Source organism: Pongo abelii, chromosome 1 (genome assembly GCF_028885655.2).
Source record: "Pongo abelii isolate AG06213 chromosome 1, NHGRI_mPonAbe1-v2.0_pri, whole genome shotgun sequence".
Lineage (NCBI taxonomy): Eukaryota > Metazoa > Chordata > Mammalia > Primates > Hominidae > Pongo > Pongo abelii.
The window spans coordinates 217,260,313-217,287,965 of record NC_071985.2 but is presented as its reverse complement, the minus strand read 5'-3'; the positions used below and the strand labels follow the sequence as shown (position 1 = coordinate 217,287,965).

The 27,653-nt window shown below is 48.6% G+C and overlaps 2 protein-coding genes across 13 annotated transcripts in view; one reads left to right on the top strand and one right to left on the bottom strand.

Moving 5' to 3' along the window:
- Positions 1-8,144, bottom strand: part of SPATA21 (spermatogenesis associated 21) — a 51,036-nt gene extending 42,892 nt beyond the window's left edge. Inside the window, exons 1-2 of one of the 10 annotated variants that reach the window (XR_008525699.2) lie at positions 4,618-5,222; positions 284-417 (exon numbers count right to left, since the gene is read on the bottom strand). Coding sequence is in view for 1 of the 10 variants with exons in the window: in XM_054556379.2 (XP_054412354.1) it covers positions 7,868-7,955 (88 nt within the window). In the remaining 9 variants the exon portion in view is untranslated. Of the gene's footprint in view, positions 1-283; positions 418-4,617; positions 5,233-7,867 lie in introns of those variants that run through there. The other 9 variants (XR_010138561.1, XM_054556372.2, XM_054556365.2 and 6 more) reach the window with 9 other exon arrangements.
- Positions 8,145-8,150: 6 nt separating this feature from the next.
- NECAP2 (NECAP endocytosis associated 2) lies at positions 8,151-27,424 on the top strand. 3 transcript variants are annotated; one of them, XM_002811420.5, is made up of 8 exons: positions 8,151-8,307; positions 11,064-11,164; positions 15,299-15,403; positions 15,490-15,571; positions 16,523-16,631; positions 19,219-19,396; positions 23,190-23,265; positions 26,201-27,424. In XM_002811420.5, the coding sequence occupies exons 1-8, from the start codon at positions 8,216-8,218 to the stop codon at positions 26,247-26,249; spliced, it is 792 nt and encodes a 263-aa protein (XP_002811466.2). In that variant the 5' UTR covers positions 8,151-8,215; the 3' UTR covers positions 26,250-27,424. The 3 variants fall into 3 exon arrangements, with proteins under 3 accessions (XP_002811466.2, XP_009232936.1, XP_063576035.1); XM_009234661.4 differs by lacking the exon at positions 19,219-19,396; XM_063719965.1 differs by lacking the exon at positions 23,190-23,265.
- Positions 27,425-27,653: the final 229 nt, after the last annotated feature.

Below are 27,653 nucleotides of genomic sequence, written 5' to 3'. Positions count from 1 at the left end.
TTTTAATCCAGGCAGGCTCCTGCAATCCTAGTCCCACAGACCCCAGTCTCTGTGCCCCCCTCCCATTTTTTCTGTCTTTCCGATAGCCCCCAACCCATCCTTCAAGCTCCTCCCTCTTCTGCAAGTTTCCAACCGTCTCAGCTCTCTCTCCAGCCACTGAATTCCTTTGAGGCAACATCAGCGCCATTTCTACGGGTACATGGACCCCCTTTCACTGTTAACTAGTTTCCAGGAGTAAATCCTAACCCCCACGCCCCTTCCTCCCATAGTGAGACCATAAGACCTTGATCTTGATGGTGCTTCTTCCACTTTAAATCATGGCAGGCCCGCCAGCATCCATGGAGGAACCTTTTATGTGCTGGAAACCTTTGTAAACAGTATTCTCCTAACAGCCCTGTGAAGTCAGTGGGTTCAGCCCTGTTTTAAAGATAGAGAAATTAAGGCTCTGAGCAATGTTTTGTCCGATACCACATGGCCAGTCTGCAGAGGAACCGGATTCAAACCCAGGCCTGTCTGACTCCCAGGGCCACTCATCTCACCATATCATTTTGCCTACAAAGAAGCTCAAGTCATTCATTCATTTCCTTGTGCAATCAATAACCGTTTAATGACACGTGCCCGTGCTAGGGACAACATCAGGCCTTGGGGGATACACTGGGTGTCCTGACGGTTCCCACAGTTTACCAGGGACACAGAGGAGGCGCACTTAATAGCTGCTGACCCAAGTCCACACTTCCTTTTCCTGCCCTCCAGATCCTTCCTGAAGTTACAGCTGCACCCCTACCATGCAAACCAGACCTCAGCTGGTTTGGTGGGGTGACCTCCCACCCCTGGTGCAGCTCTGGCCTCATAAAGGACCAGGCTGTCACCTGGAGCAGAAAAGTCAGGGCTGTGGCCAAGTCCTTCTCTCTTGCCTTGGAGTTCCTTGCCCCTCCCCAGCCTCTTTATCATTAGGGTTCCCCTAACCATTCCCGCTTCCTCTGAGTCTTCCTGTCTCAGGTGGATGAACCATCTAGAGAAAATCTCCCCCTATGCCCCTCAAACACACCCCCTATTGTCCACTGTCTCTGCCTGAGAATGTGCAGGCTCAGCCTTGGAATTGTCAGGCCCCAGTATTCCACAAACTGAAGTTTTATGGAGGCAGAAGCCCCAGAGGGGCTCCAGCCCCCATCTGTCCACATCTGGAGCTTGCTAACTGTGAGAATCTAGACAAGGAGGGGAAGCCCCAGCCCTAGCAGAGGGGCTTGGAATCCAAGGGCAGAACTGGGAGAGAAGTTGACAAATATCGACTATGTCACCCTTTCAGATCACTTGGGACCCTTTTTTATTTACAGCTTTATTGAAATTTAACTCACATATCATACAGTTCACCCATTTAAAGTGTACAATTCAACGGCTTTTAGGATATTCACAGAGTTGTGCCACCCTCGCCCTAATTCTAGAACATTTTTATCACCCCAAAAAGAAACCCCACACCCCTTGGCCATCATCCCCAATCTTCCCACCCCAAACCCAGCCCTAGGTAACCACTACTCTACTTTCCGTCTTAGTGGATTTGTCTATTCCGAACATTCCATATAAATGGAATCATATAATATATGGTCCTTGGTGAGTAGCTTCTTTCACTTAATGTCATGTTTTCAAGGTTCATCCATGTTGTAGCACATATCAGAATTTCATTCCTTTTTATGGCTGAGTAATATTTCACTGTATGGCTAGACCCCATTTTGTTTATCCATTCATCAGTAGATAGAAATTGGGGTTGTTTTTTTTTTTTTTTTTTTTTTTTTGAGACAGGGTTTTGCTCTATCACTCAGGCTGGAGTGCAGCAGTGCAATCATAGCTTACTATAGCCTCAAACTCCTGGGCTCAAGGGATCCTCTCACCTCAGCCTCTGAGTGGCTGGCTGGGACTACAGATGCATGCCACCATGCCTGACTCGTCTTAAAATTTTTTAAATTTTAAATAGAGGCGAGGTCTCACTAGGTTGCCTAGGCTGCTCAAAGTCCTGAGCTTAAGTGGTCCTCCCACCTTGGCTTCCCAAAGTGCTGGGATTACAGGTGTGAGCCACCATGCCTGGCCTGTTTCCACATTTTACCTATTATGAATAACGCTGCTATGAACATTCATGTACAAGTTTTTATATGAACATACATTTGCATTTCTCTTGGGTATGTATACAGGAGCGGAATTGCTGAATCACATGTCAACTCATGTTTAGCTTTTGAGTAATTTCCAGACTTTCTCAAAGTGGCTGCATCATTTTACCTTCTTACCAGCAGCATATGACTGCTCTAATTTTTCTGCATCCTCTCCAACACTTGTTATTATCTGTCTTGTTTCTTTCTTTCTTTATTTTTTGAGACAGGGTCTTCCTTTATCACCCAGGATGGAGTGCAGTGGTATGATCATAGCTCACTGCAACCTCCGACTCTGGGGTTCAAGGGATCCTCCCACCTTAGCTTCCTGAGTAGCTGAGACTACAAGTGCACACCACCACACCTTGCTAATTTTTAAATATTTTGTAGATAGGAATCTCACTATGTTGTCCAGGCTGGTCTTGAACTCCTGGGCTCAAGGGATCCTACTGCCTCAGCCTCCCAGTGTTTTGGGATTACAGGTGTGAGCCACTGTACCTGACCTTACTTGTCTTTTTTATCATAGCTATCCTAGTGGATATGAATGTAAAGTGTTATCTCATTCTGATTTTGATTTGCATTTCCCTAATGGCCAATAATGCTGGACATCTTCATGTGCTTATTGGCCATTTGTCTATCTTCTTTGGAAAAATGTTTATTCAGAGCCTTCATCCTTTTTTTTTTGAGATGGAGTCTCGCTCTGTCGCCCAGGCTGGAGTGCAGTGGCCTAGTTCCAGCTCACTGCAACCTCCACCTCCCGTGTCCAAGCAATTCTTTTACCTCAGCCTCCCTAGTAGCTGGGATTACAGGTGTGTGCCATCACACCAGACTAATTTTTGTATTTCTAGTGAGATGCGGTTTTGCCATGTTGACCAGGCTGGTCTCAAACCCCAGACCTCAGGTGATCTGCCCACCTCAGCCTCCCAAAGTGCTGGGATTACAGGTGTGAGCCACCATGCCTGGCCTCCCCTTTTTTTTTTTTTTTTCAGACAGGGTCTTACTCTGCCCACAGGCTGGACTGCAGTAGCATGAATGTGGCTCACCATAGCCTTGACCTCCTGGGCTCAGGTGATCCTCCCACTTCAGCCTCCCAAAGTGCTGGGATTACAGGCATGAGTCACAGCACCCAGCCTGCCTCTGTCCATTTATATTGGGTTGTCTTTTTATTACTGCATGGTAAATGTTCTTTATAAATTCTAGATACATGTCCCGAATCATATATATGATTTGCAAAAATTTTCTCCCATTATGTGGATTACACTTTCACCTTTTTGTCTTTTGAAGCACAAAAGTTTTAAATTTTTGTAAAAGTCCCATTTATTGGCTGGGTGCAGTGGCTCACACCTGTAATCTTAGCATTATGGGAGGCTGAGGCAGGCGGATCATGAGGTCAGGGGTTTGAGACCAGCCTGGCCAACAAGGTGAAACCCCATCTCTACTAAAGATACAAAAAATTAGCCGGGTGTGGTGGTGCATGCCTGTAATCCCAGCACTTTGGGAGGCCGAGGTGGGCAGATCACCTGAGGTCAGGAGTTTGAGACCAGCCTGACCAACATGGAGAAACCCCATCTCTACTAAAAATACAAAATTAGCCAGGCATGTTGGCACAGGCCTGTAATCCCAGCTACTCAGGAGGCTGAGGCAGAATTGCTTGAACCTGGGAGGTGGAGGGTTGCAGTGAGCTGAGATCGCACCATTGCACTCCAGCCTAGATGACAGGGTAAGACTCTGTCTCAAAAAAAAAAAAAAAAAAAGACTACAGATAGGGTGCAGTGTATACTGCTCAGGTGATGGGTGGACCAAAGTCTTACAAATCACCACTAAAGAACGTACTCATGCAGGGCAAGGTGGCTCATGCCTGTAATCCCAGCACTTTGGGATGCCAAAGGGGGCAGATCACTTGAGGTCAGGAGTTTGAGATCACCCTGGCTAATGTGGTGAAACCCTGTTTCTACTAAAAATACAAAAATTAGCTGGGCATGGTGGTGCATGCCTGTAATTCCAGGTACTCAGGAGGCTGAGGCAGGAGAATCGCTTGAACCCGGGAGATGGAGGTTGCAGTGAGCAGAGATTGCACCACTACATGCCAGCCTGGGCAACAGAGCAAGACTCTGTCTCAAAAAAAAATTTACTAATGTAACCAAAAACAAAACAAAACAAAACAAAAAAACCTTAGTCATGTAGCCAAATACCACCTGTACCCCAATAACCTATGGAAAAATAAATAAATAACTAAACAAAAAGTTTTGAAATCAGGAAGTGTGAGTCCTCCAACTTTGTTCTTTCTCAAAATTCTTTGGGTATTGAGTGCCCCTTTTATAAGTGCTTTCCTCATCTGAAAAATGGGAGAATTTCTCTTGGAAATATCTATGATGGCAGGAAAATACAGCAGAGAAAGATAAGTACGTATCATATATATGTCTGGAGGCTGTCAGGGAAAGCTTGTTCACCTCACACCCCACCTTGGCCCTGCACCTACCAGAAATCAGCTGGATGAGTCACAGTGAGATTTTCCACCCCTGCTCACCGCCTCGCACACAGGATGGACTCTGTCTGAGCCTATACTTTGCCTGTTGGCTTGAATTGGATTTGTTTGGTATACAGGGCAGTTAAACTGGGAACAGATGGCAGCTCCAATTATTCTCAGCAGCAGAGGTTTAGGAATGCATTTCAGGAATGTCCAGCCATATGGTTAGGTTTTGAGAATAAGGCAAGGGGCTGTGTGACCTCCAACTACTGGACAGTGTCATTTCCCCAGCTTGTCACTGGTTCAGTGGCCCCCATTACACAATGAGGATAACAATCGTTGCCTTGCCAACCTCACAGTGATTATTGTGCCAGGGTACTCTCTCCCAGAAAGCCTTCCCTGACTGTTCCCAGACTGTGTGGGGTTTCTTTTTCTTTGCTCCCACAGCCCCCTGTGAATTTGCTTCATTATAGTACCTTTCATTCAGTGTTGCTAATGACTGCTTTTCTCTCTGTCTCCTCCAGTCTGTGAGCTCCAGGATGGTAGGAGCTGGATTGGCCGCATCTCAGTGACCCCAGTACTCAGCACCTGGCATAGGGTATGTGCTCGATGCCTGTCTTTGTTAGACTGAACAGAACTGAAAGTGCTCTGAATGGCCGGGTGCAGTGGCTCACACCTGTAATCCCAGCACTTTGGGAGGCTGAGGTGGGTGGATCACTTGAGGTCAGGAGTTCTAGACCAGCCCGGCCAACATGGTGAAACCCCGTCTCTACTAAAAATACAAAAATTAGCCAGGCATGGTGGCGCACGCCTGTAATCCCAGCTACTCGGGAGGCTGAGGCACGAGAACTGCTTGAATCTGGGAGGCAGAAGTTGCAGTGAGCCGAGATCATGCCACTGCCTTCCAGCCTGGGTGGTAGAGTGAGACTTAGTCTCAAAAAAAAAAAATTGGAAAATAAGGCCAGGTATTGTGGCTCATGCCTGTAATCCTAGCACTTTGGAAGGCTGAGGCAGGAGGATCTCTTGAAGACAGGAATTCAAGACCAGCCTGGGCAACATAGCAAGACCCCCGTCTCTACAAAAAGTAAGAAAATTAGCAGGGTAGGGTGGTGTGTGCCTGTAGGCTCAGCTACTCAAAAGGTTGAGGCAGGAGGATCCCTTGAGCCCGGGAGTTTGAAGCTGCAGTGAGTGATGGTCGCACCATTGCACTCCAGTGTGGGGTGACAGAGAGAGAGAGAAAGAGAGAGACCCTGTCTAAAAAAAAAAAGAAAAAGAAAATAAAAGAAAAATAATCAATATTTGCAAAAACGTGAAGAAATTGAAACCCTTGTGAACGTAAATGGTGCTGCTGCTGTGGAAGACAGTTTGGAGGCTCCTCAAAAAGGTGAACAGGGCCGGACATGGTGGTTCACACCTGTAGTCCCAGTTACTTGGGAGGCTGAGTTGGGAGGATCATTTGAGCCTGGGAGGTTGAGGCTGCAGTGAGCCGTGGTCATGCCAGTGCATTCTAGCCTGGGCAACAGAGTGAGATGCTGTTTCAAACAAAACAAAACAAAACCACTAAACATAGCATTATTGTATAACTCAGCAGTTTCACTCCCACGTATACACTCAAGAGAATGGAAAACAGGACTTGAACAAGTGTTTGAACACAAGTGCTCATAGTAGCCTGATTCCCAATACCAAAAGGTGATAACATCCCAATTGTTGACAGATGAATGGATAAACAAAATATGGTAAATACATGCAATGGAATATTATCCCTCCATTAAAAGGAATGAAATTCTGATCCATGCTACATGAATGAACCTTGAAAACTTGATGCTAAGTGAAATAAGAAACACAAAAGCCCACTATTGCATGATTCCACTTAGGTATCTGGAAAAGGCAAATTCATAGAGACAGAAAGTAAAACAGAGGTTACTAAGGGATGGAGCAGAAGGAAATGGGAAGTTATTGCTAATGGGTGTGGAGTTTCTGTTTGGGATGATGAAAAGTTCTGGAAAGCATGGTATAGTTGCACAATATTGTGAATGTACTTAATTTCACAGCACCACACACTTAAAATGGTAAATTTTATCTTATATATATTTTACAATAAAAATGTAAGTGGTTAGATCAATCCTATAATAAAGAGCTTATAAAAAATGAGTAGAAATGGCTGGGCGCGGAGGCTCACGCCTGTAATCCCAGCACTTGGGAGGCCGAAGTGGGCGGATCACTTGAGGTCAGGAGTTCAAGATCAGCTTGGCCAATCTGGTGAAACCCCCATCTCTACCAAAAACATACAAAAACTAGCCAGGCGTGGTGGTGGGCGCCTGTAATCCCAGCTACTTGGGAGGCTGAGGCAGAAGAATCACTTGAACCCGGGAGGTGGAGGTTGCAGTGAGCTGAGATTGCACCACTGCACTCCAGCCTGGGCGACAGAGTGAGACTTTGTCTGAAAAAAAAAAAAAAGAGTAAAAAGGAGAAGGAGAGTGAGACAGAAAAGGAAAGAAGGTGTGGGGAAAGTTTGGGGTATTCAGTGAGTCAGAGATTTGGGATCAGCTGCACCCCACACAGGGGCTGGCACATTGCAGGCACTCAACTAGCGGAATGAATGAGAGAATGGTAGAGAAGGAGGGATTTTGAGAATTTGGCAACGGTAGACATTGTATCTCCCAGAATATTCTGGGAGAAATCGAAGTTAAGACTGGAATTCTTTTTTTTTTTTTGAGACAAGAGTCCCGCTCTGTCACCCAGGCTGAGGTGCAGTGGCACAATTTCAGCTCACCGCAACTTCCGCATCCCGGGTTCAAGCAATTCTAGTGCCTCAGCCTCCCAAGTAGCTAAGACTACAGACACACGCCACCAAGCCCGGCTAATTTTTGTATTTTTAGTAGAGACGGGGTTTCACCATGTTGGCCAGGCTGGTCTCGAACTCCTGACCTCAGGTGATCCGCCCGCCTCAGCCTCCCAAAGTGCTGGGATTACAGGCGTCAGCCACCAAGCCTGGCCTGGAATTCTTAAATTACTTGTGTTACTAAATTTACTTCTTTGAATACAACTCGTTGTTGAGGTTTGGCCACACGGGGCCCTGAGCACATAAGTGGGTTCCCCTAGGAGAAGCATGGAGGGTGATAGGGTAATGGCATCTACTTAGTCTGGTGGGTCAGGTGCCAGCTGAGACTTACAGTCAGGAGAGGGAAGGATATTCAGGCAGAGGAGGGGCCGAGGCAAAGGCTGGAGGACAGAGATGCTACAGGATGGGCTATAGCTTTACCTCTCGGCCAACTGGGCCCCAGGCCTAAGAACCGAAGCGATGGGGATGATCCACACCCAGACCACGGGTTACGGAGGGGTCCGCCCATGGCGGGCGCAGGGCGCTGTCTCCGCGTCCGAGGGTGTCTGGAGAGAGGGAGAAACCTTTGGAGGGAGGGAGAAGCCTCCGGAGGTCGCCCGCCGCGTGTCTTGAGCCGGGTTTCCAGCAGAGGGCGCACAAACGAGGCGGTGCTGAGGCCCACGAGCTGCCGCTCTAGCCGAAACCTGGTTACAGAGTCGCACCGCTTCCGTCCGTCGGACAGAGGAACGGTGGAAGGAGCCGGAAGTCCGGTGGGCTCCAGGCGTCGCGATGGAGGAGAGCGGGTACGAGTCGGTGCTGTGTGTCAAGCCTGATGTCCACGTCTACCGCATCCCTCCGCGAGCTACCAACCGTGGCTACAGGTGATTCCCCGCCGCCAGACCAGGCTAGCTCCAATTTAACTCTTTCTCCGCCACCCGGACACACCCACTGCGGGAACCGAGGAGAGCCCTGGCCAGTTTTGGGGCGAGGGGGAGCTAATGCTGCTGCTTCTTCCAGCTCCAGGCCCGAGCAGGGAGGCGGACCCATAGTTTCGCCCGTCTTAGTACGACTCACGGGACTCCTGGCGGCGGGGAGGGCGTTAAAGTCGTATCTAGCGCTTAGGGACCCCGGTGGACTGCCGGGTACCCTAAACTTGGTCGGGGGTGGTCATGTCACAGACGCTTCTCTTTTAGCGTTAACCGGTGGCCTTGAAGGGATCCTGGAAAAGCCTTAAGCGGGGAGGTGCCCTATCACAGACGGAAATTCCCTAGAGGAGGGGAGGGAGCCCAGAGCCTGCTGAAAGGACCGGTCCCGAGGAGCTTTAAGCTGACGGTCGAAGCCCAGGGACCCTTTCCTACCCAGATCCCTTCGCACGAATTTCTCCCTTGATCACAGCCTGGAGCAGTTGGGAGGACCCCATCTATATTTCTCTGATCTCTACCTGAGACGAATGAACACACACGCTTGTAAACATGCAGAGTATCTCTGCAAGGGAACACAGGAAACTGCCCTAGGGGAGGGGAACCGCCCTTGGAAGGAGACTTCCTTTCCCTTTTGTGCTGTTTGCATTTTACTACCCTTTGTATGCGTTATCTATCAAGACGACGAAAAATATTAAAAGAAAAAAAGATAAACTTCATACAGACAACCTGGCCTATGGCTGTTTTGTGCCACTGAGTGTTGGTGGGAAGTGCTCGTATTTGCGGGGACCTGGGTGGCTCTTGAAGGCGATGGTTGTCCAAGTTTTTCGGAAATACAGGATTGGCCTGCACCCCAAGAATGATGGAGCGTCCATATATCCTCTTGTTACTTTCCAGTTGTGTTACCGTGGGCTTATAGCTGATCTTAAGGTGAAAAGATGTGTTAGTGAACATTACATTCATGACATATTTTAAAATAGTATAAAAACAAAAACAACAGGAACCAAAATATATTTGTTTTCTGTCATCAAACTGTAGTTGGACCATCAAACCATTGATGGTCGTCTAGCCCCATCCCCTGTTGGGTCTTTTTTTTGAGACAGTTTCCCTCTTGTTGTCCAGGCTAGAGTGCAATGGTGCGATCTCGGTTCACTGCAACCTCCGCCTCCCGGATTCAAGCGATTCTCCTGCCTCAGTCTCCCGAGTAGCTGGGATTACAGTCATACACCACCACACCCGACTAATTTTGTGTTTTTAATAGAGACGAGGTTTCTCCATGTTGGTCAGGCTGGTCTCGAACTCCCGACCTCAGGTGATCCACTCGCCTTGGCCTCCCAAAGTGCTGGGATTACAGGCATGAGCCACTGCGCCTGGCCCCCTATTGGGTCTTTAGTAGGATGGATTTGGTTCCTCTTGGTGCCCCAGAGAGCGAGGGTTATGAATTGTCAGGGCTGGCTGGTTTAGCTTAGAGGAAACTACCAGTGCCTGCACTTAAGTCTTGGAGCTCTCCTTAGCCTGAATCTCAGGCCTGGTAAGAGGAACAGGAACTGAATCTGCATTTGTGCAGCCCTCAAGACAGCTGCGTCCAGGGTTCTTGAGAACTGGCATAGGGACTTCTAAGAAAAGCCTCCTGGAAACACCTGTGGTTCTTGCAATTTGGGGATTTAACTGACCTTTTCTTAGAACTAAAATGTGAAGTTAATGCTTTAAAAGAGTCAAAACAGCTGGCTGTGGTGGCTCACGCCTGCAATCCCAATACTTTGGGAAGCCTCGGTGGAAGGATCCCTTGAGCCCAAGGCTTCAGGACCAGCCTGGGCAACATAGTGAGACCCTATCTCTATAATTTTTTTTTAATTGGCCTGGTGTGTTGGTACACACCTGTAGTCCCAGCTACTCAGGAGGCTGAGGTGGGAGGATCTCTTGAGCTCAGGAGGTTGAGGCTTCAGTGAGCTGTGGTTGCGCCACTGCACTTCAGCCTGTGTGACAGAGTGAGACCCCGTCTCAAACAAATTAGAGCCAAAAGAGGCATTGCTGTAGGTTCATGGTTTCCTGGGTTTCTTCCTAAGCACCCATTCACTTTTCTCACATGTACTGTTGTTCTCCTTTTCTCTTCTGGTGATTGCTCCATGCTGTCTTTTTCTTTCAAGATAGTCTCACTGGTCTCAAATGGTCGCCCTGACCGCTGCAGTCAAGCAGTGTCAGAAACAGAATCAGGCCCCTGCAGCTGCTGCTTCTATAGAAAGGAAACTGGAAGGAAGTCCTACGTGGAGGAGGACACAGTGGTCTAGAGAGGGGGTCACCAAGTGACAACCCACTGTGTTTTTGTATGGTTCACACCTAAGAATAGTTTTTACATTTTTTAAATGGTTTGGAAAATTTTTAAAGGAGAGTATTTCATACTGGGAACATTATATGAATTTCAGATTTCAGTGTCTACGCTTTGATTGAAATACAGCTGTGCTCAGTAGAAAATACTCAGTTAAGATACCTAAAGCATCACCACGTGCATGTTCTATACTGCTTTTACCCTACAGCAGCAGAGCTGCCTTGTTGTGACAGGCTGTGTGACCTGCAGAGCCAAAGATATTTACTGTCTGACTCTTTACAGAAAATGTTTGCCAACTCTTGGGCTAGAATAAGCAGCCCTTTCCATTCCCAGCATTGGGGTCACACAGCAGGCGCCTCTGGCAGAGGTTCAGTGGTGTTTGTACCCTTAGGGCCGCGGAGTGGCAGCTGGACCAGCCATCATGGAGTGGCCGGCTGAGGATCACTGCAAAGGGACAGATGGCCTACATCAAGTTGGAGGACAGGACGTCAGGTAACCGCAAGGGAGGCTGCACTGAGCTGAGGGGCCGCACCCCACTTTATGAAGGGAGAGGTGGCCTGGTCTGGCCAGGCTGCTTAGGGGTCATGGGAACCTGTCCTGAAAAATCAGAGACGTGTGTGTACCTTTAAGCTGTACCATTCCCCCACCTTAGTTGTAGAAAGTACTGTCTCCAGGTGTAAAAACGAGTATTTCATGTCAAACACCAGTTCCTTTTAGGAGTCCTCAGGAAAATGTGAAGGCCAAGGAGAGGAGACCGCAGCTTGGTCCTGATAGGAAGTAGGAAGCCCTGGAAGTGGCCTTGAAGACAGGCGGGGGATGCACAGCCCTCTGCCGCTGGGTTCTGCTTCCTACTGAGGAATTGTTTATCAGTGCAGTGGTAACTCCCAGAGCTGACCACACCCATTAACTGAAGAAGCTGGAAACTGTCCTACTCAGCTCTTTCTGTAGTGAGAGGACAAGCCGAGCTGGGTTGTGTTGGGGTCAGCTGGCAAAGATCGTCTTGGGGGAAACTTCACAAGTCCTGGGCCACCTGTGCCTCTGGGTGAGCTGTGGAGGGCAGTGCACCTGGAATCCCCCAGCTGAGACCCCGAGTGGGGTCGGACACAGTGTCTGCTCAGTCAGGTCCCACAGTATTCGGTCATTTATTTTTTCTAATATGTAGAGATTTTCCTTTGTAGAGCAGAAGAGAAAGTGCAAAAGTTGAGAGACAGAACTGGCTGCCTCTTCTCAGAACTATGTTCTGCCTGAGCTGCTGGATGTGGGGTGAGCCATGTGACCGCTGGGGCCTTGGCCGCCTCCTTGTTGAAATGGGGATCGTATTAGTTCCTCCTTCATAAGATTGTTGGAGAACATGAAGTGAGCAGATATTTCTCTAATGCTTTATGGACTGCGAGGCAACCCAAAGCATTGATGTGTTCTTTGGGAACTTGGGTACTGGCGGCAGAGGAGTTTGAAGAAGCAGCTGCCATGGCCAGACCAGAGACTTTAAGCTGGAGAATTGCTGGGACGCCCCAGGTAGTGTCGTGAGAGAATGGCAACACCTCTTGTCCTCTGGGGAATTTGGTAACTGCGACTTTATTTATTTTTAAAAATCATTTTTTTTTAGATGGAGTCTTGCTCTGTCACTCAGGCTGGAGTGCAGTGGCACGATCTCGGCTCACCGCAACCTCTGCCTCACAGGTTCAAGCAATTCTCTGCCTCAGCCTCTCGAGTAGCTGGGATTACAGGCACCCACCACCACGCCCAGATAATTTTTTTTGTATTTTTAGTAGAGACAGGGTTTCACCATCTTGGCCAGGCTGTTCTTGAACTCCTGACCTCGTGATCCACCCACCTCGGCCTCCCAAAGTGTTGGGATTCAGGTGTGAGCCACTGTGCCTCGGCCAGCTGTGACTTTAACATGACTCCCTAATGTAACAGCCACTGCCTAGGGCTGAGCCTCCCCTGTGGGACCCACCCCAAGGTGCTGTTAGCTCAAGGTCGTGCCTGGGTCATGTTAGTCTTACTTTCCCATGAGGTAATGAGCATATCACTCTAGGCCAGGCTTTCTCAGCTTCAGCACTGTTGACACCTGGGGCCAGATGAGTCTTTGTTTTGGAGAGCTGTGGAGCCCAGTGAGGACATTTCACAGCATTCTTGGCCTCTGTCTAGCAGATGCCAGTAGCACCCCCCAAGTTGTGACAATCAAAATTATCTCTAGACATTGCCAGATGTCTCTTGGGGACAGGGGAGCAAAATCACCCCTGATTGAGAACTACTGCTGTAGGCTGAAGGAATCTTGGTGAGGTTGGAACACAAGGCAGATAAATTGACAAGAAACTGCAGACTCTAGGGCTGTTGGTTTTGAATCAGTTCAGCCTTGATTACAAAATTACCTCTTGCCTGGGCGTGGTAGCTCATGCCTGTAATCCTAGCACTTTAGGAGGCCAAGACGGGTGGATCACTTGAGCCCAGGAATTCCAGAGCAGCCTGGGCAATATGGCAAAACCCTGTCTCTAATAAAAATACAAAAATTAGCCAGGCTTGGTAGTGCATACCTGTGATCCCAGCTACTTGGGAGGCTGAGGCACAAGAATCACTTGAACCAAGGAGGTGGAGATTGCAGTGAGCCGAGATTGCGCCATGGTACTCCAGCCTGGGTGACAGAGAAAGACTGTCTCAAAAAGAAAACAAAAAGAAAAAAAAAAGGCCGGGCATGGTGCCTCACCGCCTGTAATCCCAGCACTTTGGGAGGCCAGTGCGGGCAGATCACCTGAGGTCGGGAGTTTGAGATCAGCCTGACCAACACGGAGAAACCTCGCCTCTACTAAAAATACAAAATTAGCCGGGCGTGGTGGTGCATGCCTGTAAACCCAGCTATTCGGGAGGTTGAGGCAGGAGAATCGCTTGAACCTGGGAGGTGGAGGTTGCAGTGAGCCGAGATCGTGCCGTTGCACTCCAACCTGGGCAACAAGATTGAAACTGTCTTGGAAAAAAAAAAAACCCAAAAAACAAAGTTATCTCTAAACCACAGGATTCAGTAGAAGATATTTGGTTAAATACTTAAAGCACCAGCCAGGTGTGGTGACTCACACTTATAATCCCAGGGCTTTGGGAGGCCAAGGTGGGAGGATCGCTTGAGACCAGGAGTTAGAGACCAGCCTGGGCAACATATCAAGACCCTATCTCTAACAAAAGAAATTGAATGGGCATGGTGGCATGTGCCTGTATTCCCAGCTACGTGAGAGGCTGAAGCAGGAAGATTACTTGAGCCCAGGAGTTCGAGGCTGCAGTGAGCTATGGTGCACTGCACACTGCACTTCAATCTGGGCAACAGAGCATGACCCTGTTTCTTTTTTTTTTTAATTCTTGTCACGTTGGCTGGAGTGCAGTGGCACAATCTTAGCTCACTGCAGCCTCCAACTCCTGGGGTCAGGGATCCTCCTGCCTCAGCCTCCCAGGGAGCTGGAACTAAATGTGCCTGCCACCATGCCTGGCTTATTTTTGTATTTTTTGTAGAGACCAGGTTTCACCATCTTGCTCATACTAGTCTCAAAATTCCTGGGCTGGGCTGGGTGCAGTGGCTCACGCCTGTAATCCCAGCACTTTGGGAGGCTGAGGCAGGCAGATCACCTGAGGTCAGGCATTCAAGACCAGCCTGGCCAACATGATGAAACACTGTCTCTACTAAAAGCACAAAAATTAGTGGGGCGTGGTGGTGCATGCCTGTAATCCCAGCTACTTGGGAGGCTGAGGCAGGAGAATCACTTGAACCTGGGAGGCGGAGGTTGCAGTGAGCTGAGATTGCGCCGCTGCACCTCCAGCCTGGGTGACAGAGGGAGACTCCATCTCAGGAAAAAAAAAAGGTATAAATCAAATTCCTGGGCTCAAGCAACGCACCCCACTTCAGCCTCCCAAAGTGCTGGGACCACACCCACTCCGTGACCCTGTTTCTAAAAAACAAAACAAAAAATACTAAAAGCAACAACAGACGTCAGCACATGCGAAAAACTGATGCCAGTTAATAAATGCTCGTGGAAATTTTATGTTGCGCCGCACCTGTCGAGTGCTATAGTTGACAAGGTGATGTGTTTCTCAAGGGCTTCTTTTAAAGCTAGATTGAATTAAATCAGCCTGCTTCAGATTCCCTGTGCGTGTGAAAACTTCCTCCTTTCTTTCCTCGGGGCTCACTGACCCCTCTTATAGTCCTGCCTCAGGTACTAGGCCTCTTCTCTTCAGCAGGTGTGATTACCTAGGCCAAGGCTCACCTGTTCTAGGACACTCAGGGTTCAGGTAATGTAAGTGGGTAAAGCAGATGGAATGGATGGGTTAGCAGCTCCAGCTTATTCTCAAGTGGACTTGGAGGCTCAGCATTAATAAAGCTTAATTTTAATAGAGGCCAGGCAGAATACTAAACTGTGAGCTGGATTTGACCTGTAAGCTCTCTGACTTAAGCCTTTCCTTGGTTATATTTTCTGTGTCTTCCCTTTAGCAAGAATGGATTTGATTTGAATCCCACAGTAAGGTTTGCCAATCTGTCTCAGCTGGTTAGAGATGCCTTGCGGGCAAAAGGCCCAGTAGTGTGGTAGAAACACTTGGCTGGAAGGGGGCTCAGGGCTCAGCACTCAGCCTAACCTGTGCTTTCAGGGGAGCTCTTTGCTCAGGCCCCGGTGGATCAGTTTCCTGGCACAGCTGTGGAGAGTGTGACGGATTCCAGCAGGTACTTCGTGATCCGCATCGAAGATGGAAATGGTAGGCATGGGTCCTGGTGCCTCCTCCTCTTGGGAAAGGTTTTCTCTGCCTTTGGAAGGTGGGATTGATCATGCGTTGTCCCCCAGGGCGACGGGCGTTTATTGGAATTGGCTTCGGGGACCGAGGTGATGCCTTTGACTTCAATGTTGCATTGCAGGACCATTTCAAGTGAGTGGTTCTGGGAGACACATGCTCATGCCCCTCCCTTCTTTCCCTGGACAGAATGATCTCCCAGGTTAGGATACCCAAGTGTTCGTGTGTGATTTGTCTGGCAGCAGAGACTCAGGAGAACCCAGGGCAAGCCACCTCTCTGCTCTGCCAATGCTCATCTCTGCTGTAAAGCCTTCTCTTTTACCTGAGGCCCGTCTCTACCATCCCAGCCTTCGGGCCTGCCACCTGTCTTTCCTTACCAGTCCCCTGAGCAGCCAGAGTCCTCATCAGGCTCCTGTGGCCTTTCTGGACCTGCTCCTCCATGTAATCAATGGCGCTTGGATTCCCAGGGCACCCAGCAGATGCCCTGATGTCCTTTTCTGAAGCTAAGAGACAGGGCAGGAAGTCCTCCTCCACCATCTGCAGGGCTCGAACTCAGGCTGCCAGTGGATGGGCTGTGCCCGGCCTCTCATGTGGGCGCCTCTGGCTCTTCCCTTACCGGTGCTGCTGGGTGGTGTGGTATGGAGGGTGGGGGACCTTTGTGTTGCCCTCTACTTCTGGGTATCTGTCTTGTCCCCCCGTCTACCTTCTGAGTGTTTGAGGGTGTGTAGAGACCGCATATTAGTTCTCATGTCATATGCTGTGGAGGGAAGGGCAGGCTCTCCCGTGTCCTAGAGACAGTGTTAGGACCCTCTATGTAAGTGATCTTACTGCATTCGTAGCCATCTTGAAGACCTATAGAATTATGGGCATATTTTGCTGATGAGGAAACCAATGTGCATGCCGCTACTTAAGTGTCACAGCGGGATTTGAATTCAGGCCTCACTCCTAAGCCTGCACTCTTTCCACCACCCCGTCTCACTACGAGGCTCAGCCTGGACTGATGGCAGGCAGTAGTGAAGTGAGACAGTGATTGCAGGGCAGCGGGTCTCTTCCTTCCTCACCTTTTTCCTCATGTTCTCTCCCCAGGTGGGTGAAACAGCAGTGTGAATTTGCAAAACAAGCCCAGAACCCAGACCAAGGCCCTAAACTGGACCTGGGCTTCAAGGAGGGCCAGACCATCAAGCTCAACATCGCAGTGAGTTCTACCCTTGCGTGGCTGTAGTGGCTGTGGTCACGTGATACTTGTGGCCACCCAGCCCAGAGCCCATCGCTCTTCTTACGGTTCAGCTCCTTCAGTTCAGCAGATGTTTAGTGAGCATCTGCCTTGTGCCAGGTCCTGCATCAGGGGTGAACGAGAGACCTCTGTTCTCATGGAGCTCAGAGTTGAGCTGAGACAGGCAGGTAAAAATGTGATTACAACATGGCAGGAAAGGTTCCATGACTAAGGGATGCCCTGCGTGCCGTGGGCTCCTAGAGGAAGGGTGAGCAGCCCATAGTTGTGAGAACCAAGGAAGGCTTCCTGGAAGAAGGGACCTGTAGGCAAGGGAAGAGTGATCAAAGAGTGGTTCACACAGAGGGACAGCAGGTGCAAAGCCTCTGAACTGAGAAGGAGCATCAGTCATTTGCTGCCAGAGGTGGTGTTTCTGTCCTAGCTATTAGAGTGCATCAGGAGGGACCTGTGTGCTCATCCCAGGCTGTCTTGAATAAGGAAGATTTGGGAGAGTTCTGGCAGGAAGGCGTTGAGGTGGGCGCTGGGAGTCCTGGGCAGCTTCTGCTGATGGTGTTGTCCTGGCTCCTGTGTCTTCATTCTGAGCTGTTCTGCCTCTGGCTTCCCCCCGTCAGCTCCTGTTCATAGGAACAGGTTGGGCTGGGTTGCCTAAAGTTGGCCTTTACCTGGCTGCAAGGGTGGAGAGGGGAGATGAGGTCAGTCATGATTGCGGGGACCCAAGGACCAAGTGGATTGGTTTTTGTTTTTGCTAGGAATACTGTTGAGATGGATTTGTTTTTCTGAAGAAGCTTTGTAACTCTAAAATAATGCTTTTCCTCTTTACTTACCATCTCTTTCTCCTCTTTTCTGCTTCGTGCTGGTGATGATTTGGGATCCTTGAAGTTGGCCAGCTGGCCCTTAAGAGAGAAATGCAAGTCCAATCCAGTGGACTGGTTGGGATGTGATTCCTTCTCTCGCTTGGAGGAAACTAACATTTAATGAGCATCAGCTGTGGGCCAGGTAGTGTTTTTAGGCATTTCTCATGTGAATTAAACATCCTCTCCCTTTCCTCCATGAGATGAGGAAATGGAGGCTTAGGGAGGGTTGGGGACTTGCCCAGGGTCACAGAGCTAGAAATAACTGGCACAGCTGCACTCACACTGAGGTCTTTGAGGTCTTTTGACTTCAGGGCTGGACTTACTATTTTGTTAAGCTGCTGCTTTCCTTACAAGTAGGGAACACATTATCTTCATCTGTGTAACTTGTGCTGGTTTCTGGCTCATGCTTGGTGCTCAGTTTTTTTTTTTAAAGCATTTTCTTGAAGTATAATATGCATGTAAAAAAGTGTACAAATCATAAATGCAGAACTCAATGAAATTTTAAAAATCTAATTTATAGGCTGGGAGTGGTGGCTCACGCCTGTAATCCCAGCACTTTGGGAGGCCGAGGTGGGTGGATCACCTGAGGTCGGGAGTCCGAGACCAGCCTGACCAACATGGAGAAACCCCGTCTCTACTAAAAATACAAAATTAGCCTGGCATGGTGGCCCATGGCTGTAATCCCAGCTACTCGGGAGGCTGAGGCAGGAGAATTGCTTGAACCTGGGAGGCGGAGGTTGCAGTGAGCTGAGATCGAGCCATTGTACTCCAGCCTGGGCAACAAGAGCGAAACTCTGGCTCAAAAAACAAAACAAAACAAAACAAAACAAAAAACCCAATTTATAAACTTGCACTTTGCTCCAGATACAAAAGATTGTCAGCACTCTGGAAACACCTCTCCTGGCCCCTCCCAGTAACTACCCTGAGTAACCCCATCCTGACTTCACATACCCTAGGTTTTGTTGTTCTTAACTTTCATGAATTGACTCATACACCTAATCTTGTTTTGGAATGATTTCTTTCTTTTACTCAATGTAATTTTTGTGAGAGTCATCCATGGTGTTGCGTGTAGTTTGTTCATTCTCATTGTTGTGGCGTGTGCCATTGTGAGAATTCACCCGATTTATTTATGTTTTACTGATGATGGACATTTGGGTAGTTTCCAGTTTGGGGCGATTAGAAATAGTGCTGCTGTAGATGTTTGAGTTCTTGTCTTTTGGTGCATATATGTATGATTTCTGTTGGTTTATATCTAGGAGTGGAATTGCTGAGTCATAAGTTTAAGTTCCTATGTTGAGCTTTATAGAACCTTTCAAATAATTTTTCAAAGTAGTTTTACCAGTTTACATTTCAACCAGCAGAGCGTGAATGGTTACTTCATATCATAGTGAATACTTGATAATCTACATTTTAGCCATTCTGGTGAGTGTGTAGTGGTGTATCATTATAGCTTTGATCTGCATTTCCCTGATGAATGAAGTGGGGGTGCTGGGTTTTAAAATGGACCTTATTTGTGATAGATTCAGAATGATGATGCACTAAGTATAGCTCATAGCAATGGAGGTGCTAGGTAGGACCATCTTTTGTTTACACAGATGTTGGGGGTCTGGGGTCACCTTGGCCCTCCTTGTGGGGTTTTCTGGTAGCATTGGGACTCCAGCAGAATGGGCTGATTTGCATTCCTCTTCCCTCTTTAGAACATGAAGAAGAAGGAAGGAGCAGCTGGGAATCCCCGAGCCCGGCCTGCCAGCACAGGAGGGCTGAGTCTTCTTCCCCCTCCCCCAGGGGGGAAAACCTCCACCCTGATCCCTCCCCCTGGGGAGCAGTTGGCTGTAGGGGGATCCCTCGTCCAGCCAGCAGTTGCTCCCAGTTCAGGTTAGTGCTCAGTGGGCGACTGCTGGATCAGTACCTGCGGGCTCCTCTTCTCACTGGCAGCCAGGCCCCATGGTTTTCCCATTACACGGATTCGTCATGTAGTACCTGTCCGTGTCAAAGAAGAAGGCAGGCACCCAAAGCTGATTCTGCACACGCTGGGTAAGGGGCTCCTCCTACTTGGCCTTTAGGGCATCTGCCCTCCCCTGAGAGGCTGGGGCTGCGACTTGTTTGTTACTGCGAAATCATGAACATGTCGGTTGCTGGCTCCCAGTGTCTGCTCAGTGGGTACTGAGTGAGTGGGTAATGGAGACAGTCTCTGCTCACGTGTAGTGAGAGAGATGAGTCACAGCACAGAGACCCAAATGTGTAGGGCCTAGACCCCCACCATCGGCTGGTGTGATCTGGGGAGGTTTCATGAAAGAGGTGACGTTGATCTGGACCTTGAAGGAAGGAGATAGAGTGGGAGTGGTTGGCATTCCAGGCAGAGAGAAGAACACGAATGAGGCCCAGACTTTTAGACACCTGGTGTATTTAGGGAGATGGGTACAGCATAATGTGTGCCAAGGTGAGTGGTGGGAAATGAGATTTCGTTTGGAGTGAGCACCTCGGGTGTGGGAAGCTGAGAGCATTTGCCCCGGCAGCTTGGGCTTAGGAGCCTTAGGAGACCCCGGGATTCCGGAAGCGAGTGTCTAGTCTCAGCCTCTGACCACGCTGGGGTGCCAGCCCTTTGCCTCTACCTCCTCACCCTGCCCAGCCCAGCTTGATGCTCCTGGCCTTCCTCGGGCTGGGCGATTGTCACCACAGCCTGCCTTCTGCACACAGCTCTCCCCAGCTTGCAGGCAGGAAGCCTTCCTGCTTTCCTGATTCCTAAGCCTCCCCAACATCGGCTGCCCTATCTGGAGGTCAAGCTTCAGACTTCAGCCCTGTGGGGAATACTCCAACCTGGAGAGTGGCAGGAGGGGCAGTCAGAGAGCCCCTGCCCGGTACCAAGAACTGTTCTTTGAGCGTTATTTCTCAGAGTGGGGTCATAGGACCACTTGCCTTGGCATCGCTGGGGGATGGAGGCAAGAATCTGCATTCTTTTGTCTTTTTTTTTTTTTTTTTTGAGATGGAGTTTTTTTGCTCTTGTTGCCTAGGCTGGAATGCAATGACATGATCTCGGCTCACCGCAACCTCTGCCTCCTGGGTTCAAGCGATTCTCCTGCCTCAGCCTCCCGAGTAGCTGGGATTACAGGCATGTGCCTCCACACCCAGCTAATTTTGTAATTTTAGTAGAGATGGGGTTTCTCCATGTTGGTCAGGCTGGTCTTGAACTCCCGACCTCAGGTGATCTGCCCGCCTCAGCCTCCCAAAGTGCTAGGATTACAGGCATGAGCCACTGCACCCGGCCCTTATGTCTCTTCTTGTTTGTGTGTTGACTAAAGTCTGAGAGCTACTACCTTAGGCCTTCCCTTGGTTGCTGATGGATATTTATTTATTTAAGATGGAGTCTTGCTCTGTCACCCAGGCTGGAGAGCAGTGGCATGTTCTCGGCTCACCGCAACCTCCGCCTCCTGGGTTCAAGCGATTCTTCTGCTTCAGCCTCCCGAGTAGCTGAGATTACAGGCACGCACCACCACACCCAGCTAAGTTTTGTATTTTTAATAGAGACACGGTTTCACTGTGTTGGCCAGGATGGTCTCGATCTGACCTCGTGATCTGCCCACCTCAGCCTCCCAAAGTGCTGGGATTACAGGCGTGAGCCACCGTGCCTGGCCTTGCTGATGCATTTTTAACAGCATTTTAATGTTAATATGGTGCGCTTGCTGTGTGCCAGGTAGAGTTCTAGGCACCGGTAGGTATAGCATCCAGTTTCAGCTCTCAAGGGCTTGTGTTCTGGTGTCTGAGACAGGCAGTTGGCATGTCTACAAACAAAATGGTGTCAGATAATAAGTCATGAATATCAACATTTATGAAGCACTTACTATATGAACAATATGGTTGGGTTCAAATTTCAGCTTACTAGCTTTGTGATCTTTATTTATTTATTTTTATTTTTTATTTTTGAGACGGAGTTTTTTTTGCTCTTGTTGCCCAGGCTGGAGTGTGATGGCACAATCTCAGCTTACCACAACCTCTGCTTCCTGGGTTCAAGCGATTCTCCTGCCTCAGCCTCCTGAGTGCTAGGATTACAGGCATGCGCCACCTTGCCTGGCTAATTTTGTATTTTTAGTAGAGACGGGGTTTCTCCATGTTGGTCAGGCTGGTCTTGAACTTCCGACCTCAGGTGATCCTCCCGCCTTGGCCTCCCAAAGTGCTGGGATTACAGGCATGAGCCACTGCGCCTGGCCTATTTATTTATTTTTAAGATGGAGTCTCACTCTGTCTCCCAGGCTGGAGTGCAGTGGCATGATCTCAGCTTACAGCAACCTCCGCCTCCTGGGTTCAAGCAATTCTCCTGCCTCAGCCTCCCAAGTAGCTGGCATTACAGGCGTGTACCACCATGCCTGGCTAATTTTTATATTTTTAGTAGAGATGGAGGTTTCACCATGTTGGCCAGGCTGGTCTCGAACTCCTGACCTCAGGTGATCCACCCGCTTCGGCCACCCAAAGTGCTGGGATTACAGGCTGAGCCACTGTGCCCAGCCCAGTTTTGTGATCTTTAGAAAATCACTTCTCCATGCCTCATTTTTCTCATCTGTAGGATAGGGGAAGTAATGATACTTAAAATATAGGTTTCTTGTGAGGATCAAATAAGCTGATCTATGTATAGCACTTAGAACAATTTTTGGAACATTCTAAGTGCTCACTGAATGTTAGCTCTCATTTTGTTAATATCGTTATTGCCACTATATGCTGGACCTGTTCTGAGCATTCCGTGGATATTTAATCCTCACACCAGTCCTATGGACTAGTTCCTGTTATTTTCAGCATTTTAGAGGTAGGAGAATGGAAACTGAAATGACCTGCACAGTCACGTGGCTCGTCCTGATCTGTCTTTCCCTAGGGGCTGGGGCGAGGTTCACGGAAGATAATGTGCCTTGAGCCCTTGGTGAACTGAAAAACTCTAAACCATTGAGGGCCCTAGTTGTATCTGTTCTCCTGGCCCAGAGCAGATTAGAAATAGCAAATTAGTGCAAAGGTGGAGGGTGGCAAACACAGGCCCTTCAGAAGGGCAGTTGGCAGCACTGGGGGAGGTGACTGAAAAGCACAAAAGCAGGCATTGCAGCCCCATTGTGTCGCCTACCTTGGTGGAGAGATAGGATTGAGCTTCTGTGTGAGCTCTTTGGAACGCTCTTCCTGACCCCTAACCAGTTTGGGGCCTGGGTCTTGGCATGTGGCTGGCACATAGTATTCTCAGCTAGTTGATCTAGACATGGTAGTGCAGGCTTGATATGAAGATGATCTTGCGGTTTTGGTGGACATTCTCTGTTCAAGAAGCTGAGACGGGTTATAGTAAATTTTAAATAGATTTCAAATAAATCGTTGATAACAAAGTCAGCTTCAGGTATGCGTGATAGATGATGTGAGACTAACCACCCACCCTGCGGGCACCCTTCCTTCCACCTTGTATGTGCCTTTCTGCATTTTCTCCAGAGCCCTCAAGGGCTGGTGAGAAGATGCTGGAAGTGTGGCAACTCAATGGTGTTTTGTTGCCCAAAAGCATGTCTGGTGTGGCTTTCCCAGCTACCTGGTGTCATGAGACTGATCACTGAGTCTCATGATTTGGTCATGGAAACAACCAGAAAGAGAGGTCTCTGACTCCCCTGTTCCCCCTTCTCTTCCTATGGGTCGGACTTGGGAACATCAATAGGAGGTGCTCCTGTACCCTGGCCACAGCCCAATCCTGCCACTGCTGACATCTGGGGAGACTTTACCAAATCTACAGGGTAAGGAGGGCCATTTTCTGTTGGGGTGGGGGCTGGGGCCAGGGCCGTTGCACTACAAATCTGGTATTGTTCCCCATGCCTGCCTTCTGGTGTTAGGATTAGGAGTAACAGTTTTAATTTGGATGTTTTCTTTTCTTTTCTTTTCTTTTTTGAGATGGAGTTTTGCTCTTGTTGCCCAGGCTGGAGTGCAATGGCATGATCTTGGCTCACTGCAACCTCTGCCTCCCACGTTCAAGCTATTCTCCTGCCTCAGCCTCCTGAGTAGCTGGGATTACAGGCACCTGCCACCACGCCCGGCTAATTTTTTGTATTTTTAGTAGAGACGGGGTTTCACCATGTTGGTCAGGGTTGTCTCAAACTCCTGACTTCAGGCAATCCACCTGCCTCAGCCTCCCAAAGTACTGGGATTCTAGGCATGAGCCACCGCACCTGGCCTGATTTGGATGTTTTCAAGCCAGCCAGAGGACAGAGCCCCAGCGTGCCTGCTTTGGGTGGAACACTTCTTTCCATGGAGGTTTTGCTGCTTTCCACTGTTATGTAGCCTGGGGCAACCCTTTGCAAATCTGGGCCTTTAAACCACCTTCCCAAGTGCTTTGGCTTGTCCCCAGTACCTCCTTCTTCTATACCCCATCCCCCACCCCCAGCTTCCCCAAAATAGTGGACTGAGAGTTCAGACCCAGGCTCCAGCCTCAGCCCATCCTTATAGAACACCTGAGGCAAGGTGGCTTGTCTTTTCTGACTCCATAAGATCTCAAGACTTTACTTGGGGCCGGGGTGAAAAGATACTAAATTCCTACTGCACTATTATTTACATGGACCGATTCTAGGACAGGGGTCAGCACACATTTTTTTTTGTTTCTTGTTTTGAGACAGGGTCTCTCTCTGTCACCCAGGCTGGAGTGCAGTGGCACTGTCACGGCTTACTGCAACCACATTCTCTCACGTAGCTGGCTCTACAGGTGCACATCACCTGCCAGCTATTTTTTGTATTTTTTCATAGATACGGGGTTTTGCCATGTTGCACAGGCTGGTCTTGAACTCCTGGGCTCAAGCGATCTGCCTGCCTCGGCCTCCCAGAGTGCTGGGATTATAGGCACGAGCCAGTGTGCCCAGCCACATTTTCTGTAAAGGACTAGATAGCAAATAGTTTAGAATATTCAGGCCGTGTGGTCTTCGTTCTAGCTACTCAGTTCTGCTCTTGTTGCACAAAAGCAGCCACAGACAATATGTAAACGAATCAGCATGGCTGTGTGCCAGTAAAATTTTATTTACAAAAATAGAGGCATGGGCGGGGCGCGATGGCTCATGCCTGTAATCCCAGCACTTTGGGATTCTCAGGCAGGCGGATCACCTGAGGTCAGGAGTTCAAGACCAGCCTGGCCAACATGGTCAAACCCCATCTCTACTAAATATACAGAAATTAGTTGGGCATGGTGGGGCGGCGCCTGTAATCCCAGCTACTTGGGAGGTTGAGGCACGAGAATTGCTTGAACCCGGGAGATTGCAGTGAGCTGAGATGATGCCACTGTAGTCCAGCCTGGGCGACAAGAGCAAGACTCCATCTCAAAAAACAAACAAAAAAACAGAGGCATGAAATGAGGACTGTAACCCTTTTCCTGTTTGCCCTAAGAAAACTTGCCAGTGGCACTTCAGACTGCAGCGCTGACCCTGAGATAACTTTGCCACAAAATGTATTGCTTTTATATTATTTTTGCATTGCTCTAGTATATCAGCTTTGGAACAAAAGACAACATTCTATTTATAGCATTCTGTTTTTAATAGTGGTATTTCCATTTACAAAATATAGTAATTCTGGTTTTTTTTGTTTGTTTTTCTGAGACAAGGTTTCACTCTGGTTGCCTAGACTGGAGTGCAGTGGCGTGATGTCGGCTCACTGCATCCTTGACCTTCCAGGCTTAGGTGATTATCCCTCAGCCTCCTGAGTAGCTGGGACTACAGGCAATTGCCAGCACACCCAGCTAATTTTTTGTATTTTTAGTAGAGGTGGGGTTTTGCTATGTTGCCCAGGCTGGTCTGGAACTCCTGGAATCCAGCAGTCCGCCTACCTCAGCCTCCCAGAGTGCTGGGATTACAGGTGTGAACTACCATGCCCGGCCCAAAATATAGTAATTATTGATTACTGAAAAAGTCAAATCCTAGAAAACGCAGCAGTCTTACATGTGATGTTAACATCGTTCTTGAACAGTTTTTAGCCTAAGATTCATTTGAGGAGTCTGATTTTTCCAAAATAGACAGTTCTGATTATTCAGATGATTCTGAAATAACTCCAAGAACAGTTTTTATATTTTCACATTGAAAATCAGTCAGATTTGCTTCAGCCTCAAAGAGCATGTTTATGTAAAATTAAATGAGGGCTGGCAGTGAGCTGCACTCTTTTTTTTCTAGATGGGAAAGGGGTTAAGACTCTTCGGCCAGGCATGTTGGCTCACGCCTGTAATCCCAGCACTTTGGGAGGCCAAAGCAGGCAGATCACTTGAGGCCAGGAGTTTGAGACCAGCCTGGGCAACATGGCAAAACCCTGTCTCTACTAAAAGAAATACAAAAATTAACTGGTCATGTAGTTCCAACTACTAGGGAGGCTGAGGTAGGAGGATCGCTTGAGCTCAAGAGGTTGAGGCTGCAGTTAGCCTTGAGTGTGCCACTGCATTCCAGCCTGGGCGACACTGAGACCCTGTCTCAAAAAAAAAAACAGAACCACAAACAAAAAACTTTGATAAATACAGTTACATTAACTATTAAAAAAAAAAATCGAGGGCCAGGATTTGGTCTCTGTGGCAAAGTTTGCTGACTGCTGCTCTAGAACATTTAGGAACTGGCTTCTTAGAGCTTTTTCTGTCCAGAGAGAAACCAACTTTTATCTGCTTTGTATTTTCAAAGATCTGAACTCCCCCACCCTTCCCTGTCTTCTTTACAGATCAACTTCCAGCCAGACCCAGCCAGGCACAGGCTGGGTCCAGTTCTGACCTGAGCACAGTTTTTCCTCATGTGACTTCTGGGAAGGCGCTCCCTCGTCTGGGCCAAAGGAAGGAGGACGAAGCCCTCCTCAGCTGGCCTGTGTTTGGAGCATGAATCTCTCCTCTCCTCTTTGTCTGGCTCTGTTGACAAACCGGGCATGTTTGGCAGTAAATTGGCACTGTGTCACAGTTTCCTGGGATTCAAGTATGCAACCAGAACACAGAAGAAAAGCTCCAGGATCCCTGTCCCCATCTGTCCTCTTGACATGAGAGAGACTGAGACTTCTTCCATCGCAATGACCCATATTAAACACAAGCCCCCAGAGCAAAAGAATAGGTTGAGTTTGCTGCCTGGATTCAGATCAGCCCTTCCCAGGGTCTACAGGTGTCACATGATCACAGTTCAGCGGGAGGCTTTCCGTACCCACACTGGCTGTAGCCACTTCAGTCCATCTGACCTCCAGAGGAGGGGTTTCTTCCTGATTTTTAGCAGGTTTAGAGGCTGCAGCTTGAGCTACAATCAGGAGGGAAATTGGAAGGATTAGCAGCTTTTAAAAATGTTTAAATATTTTGCTTTGCTAATGTGCTGATCCGCACTAACTCATCTTTGCAAAAGGACTGCTCCCTCAGCGTGCCCCAGCAGGGGCCTCTGAAGGGATTCCTCACTGTGGGCAGCTGCCCTGAGCTTTAGGCAGCAGTGTTCATCTCTGGCCAGTTGTCTGGTTTCCATGTATTCTAGGCCATGTAGGCAACACAGAGCCAAGGCGGGTGCTGGAAGCCAGACAGAACAGTGTTGGGGCAGGAAGGTGGAAGCTGTTGTCATGGAGCTGTGGGAGTTGGCACTCTGTCTGCTGGTGGCCCTCTCGGCTCACAGGTTCACAGTGCAGCTCCTGGCAGATGTGGGTTTTCTCTTTGGTGGTTTCTAAAGTGCCTTATCTGCAAACAACTTTTCTCCTTCAGGAACTGTGAATGGCTAGAAGGAGCTCAGTAAACTACAAGTCCAGGGTTGCTTGGTTTACTGGTTTATAAGAAATCTGAAAGCACCTCTGAAATTCCTTTTATTAACTCACCTTTCAGTTGAAAGATTTCTTCTTTGAAAGGTCAAGACCGTGAACTGAAAAAAGTGTTGGCCTTTTTGTGGGACCAGATTTTTAAGATAAAAATAAATATTTTTACTTCTGTCATTGTATGTGAAAGATGAATGTGTTTCTGGCCGCGTGGCTGCTAAACTCTTCAGGGTGCCATAGCTAGACTCATGGTCATGTCTCACCACTGACCAAGTGTCCAGATTGAAAGTTCAGGGCTGGGGTATGAGGCTGGCCAAAGTGAGGAAATGCAACCCTGTTGTCTAAGGCAATTGGTACCTTCTCTCCTGTGTTGTCTAGGATAGTATGGTCTTTTCATTATCCTTTG

Coding starts and splice junctions, on each gene's coding strand:
- NECAP2 (XM_063719965.1), top strand. CDS start 8,216: ATGGAGGAGAGCGGGTACGAGTCGGTGCTGTGTGTCAAGCCTGATGTC. Junction 11,165..15,298: donor GTTGGAGGACAGGACGTCAG/GTAACCGCAAGG, acceptor CTGTGCTTTCAG/GGGAGCTCTTTGCTCAGGCC. Junction 15,404..15,489: donor CCGCATCGAAGATGGAAATG/GTAGGCATGGGT, acceptor GTTGTCCCCCAG/GGCGACGGGCGTTTATTGGA.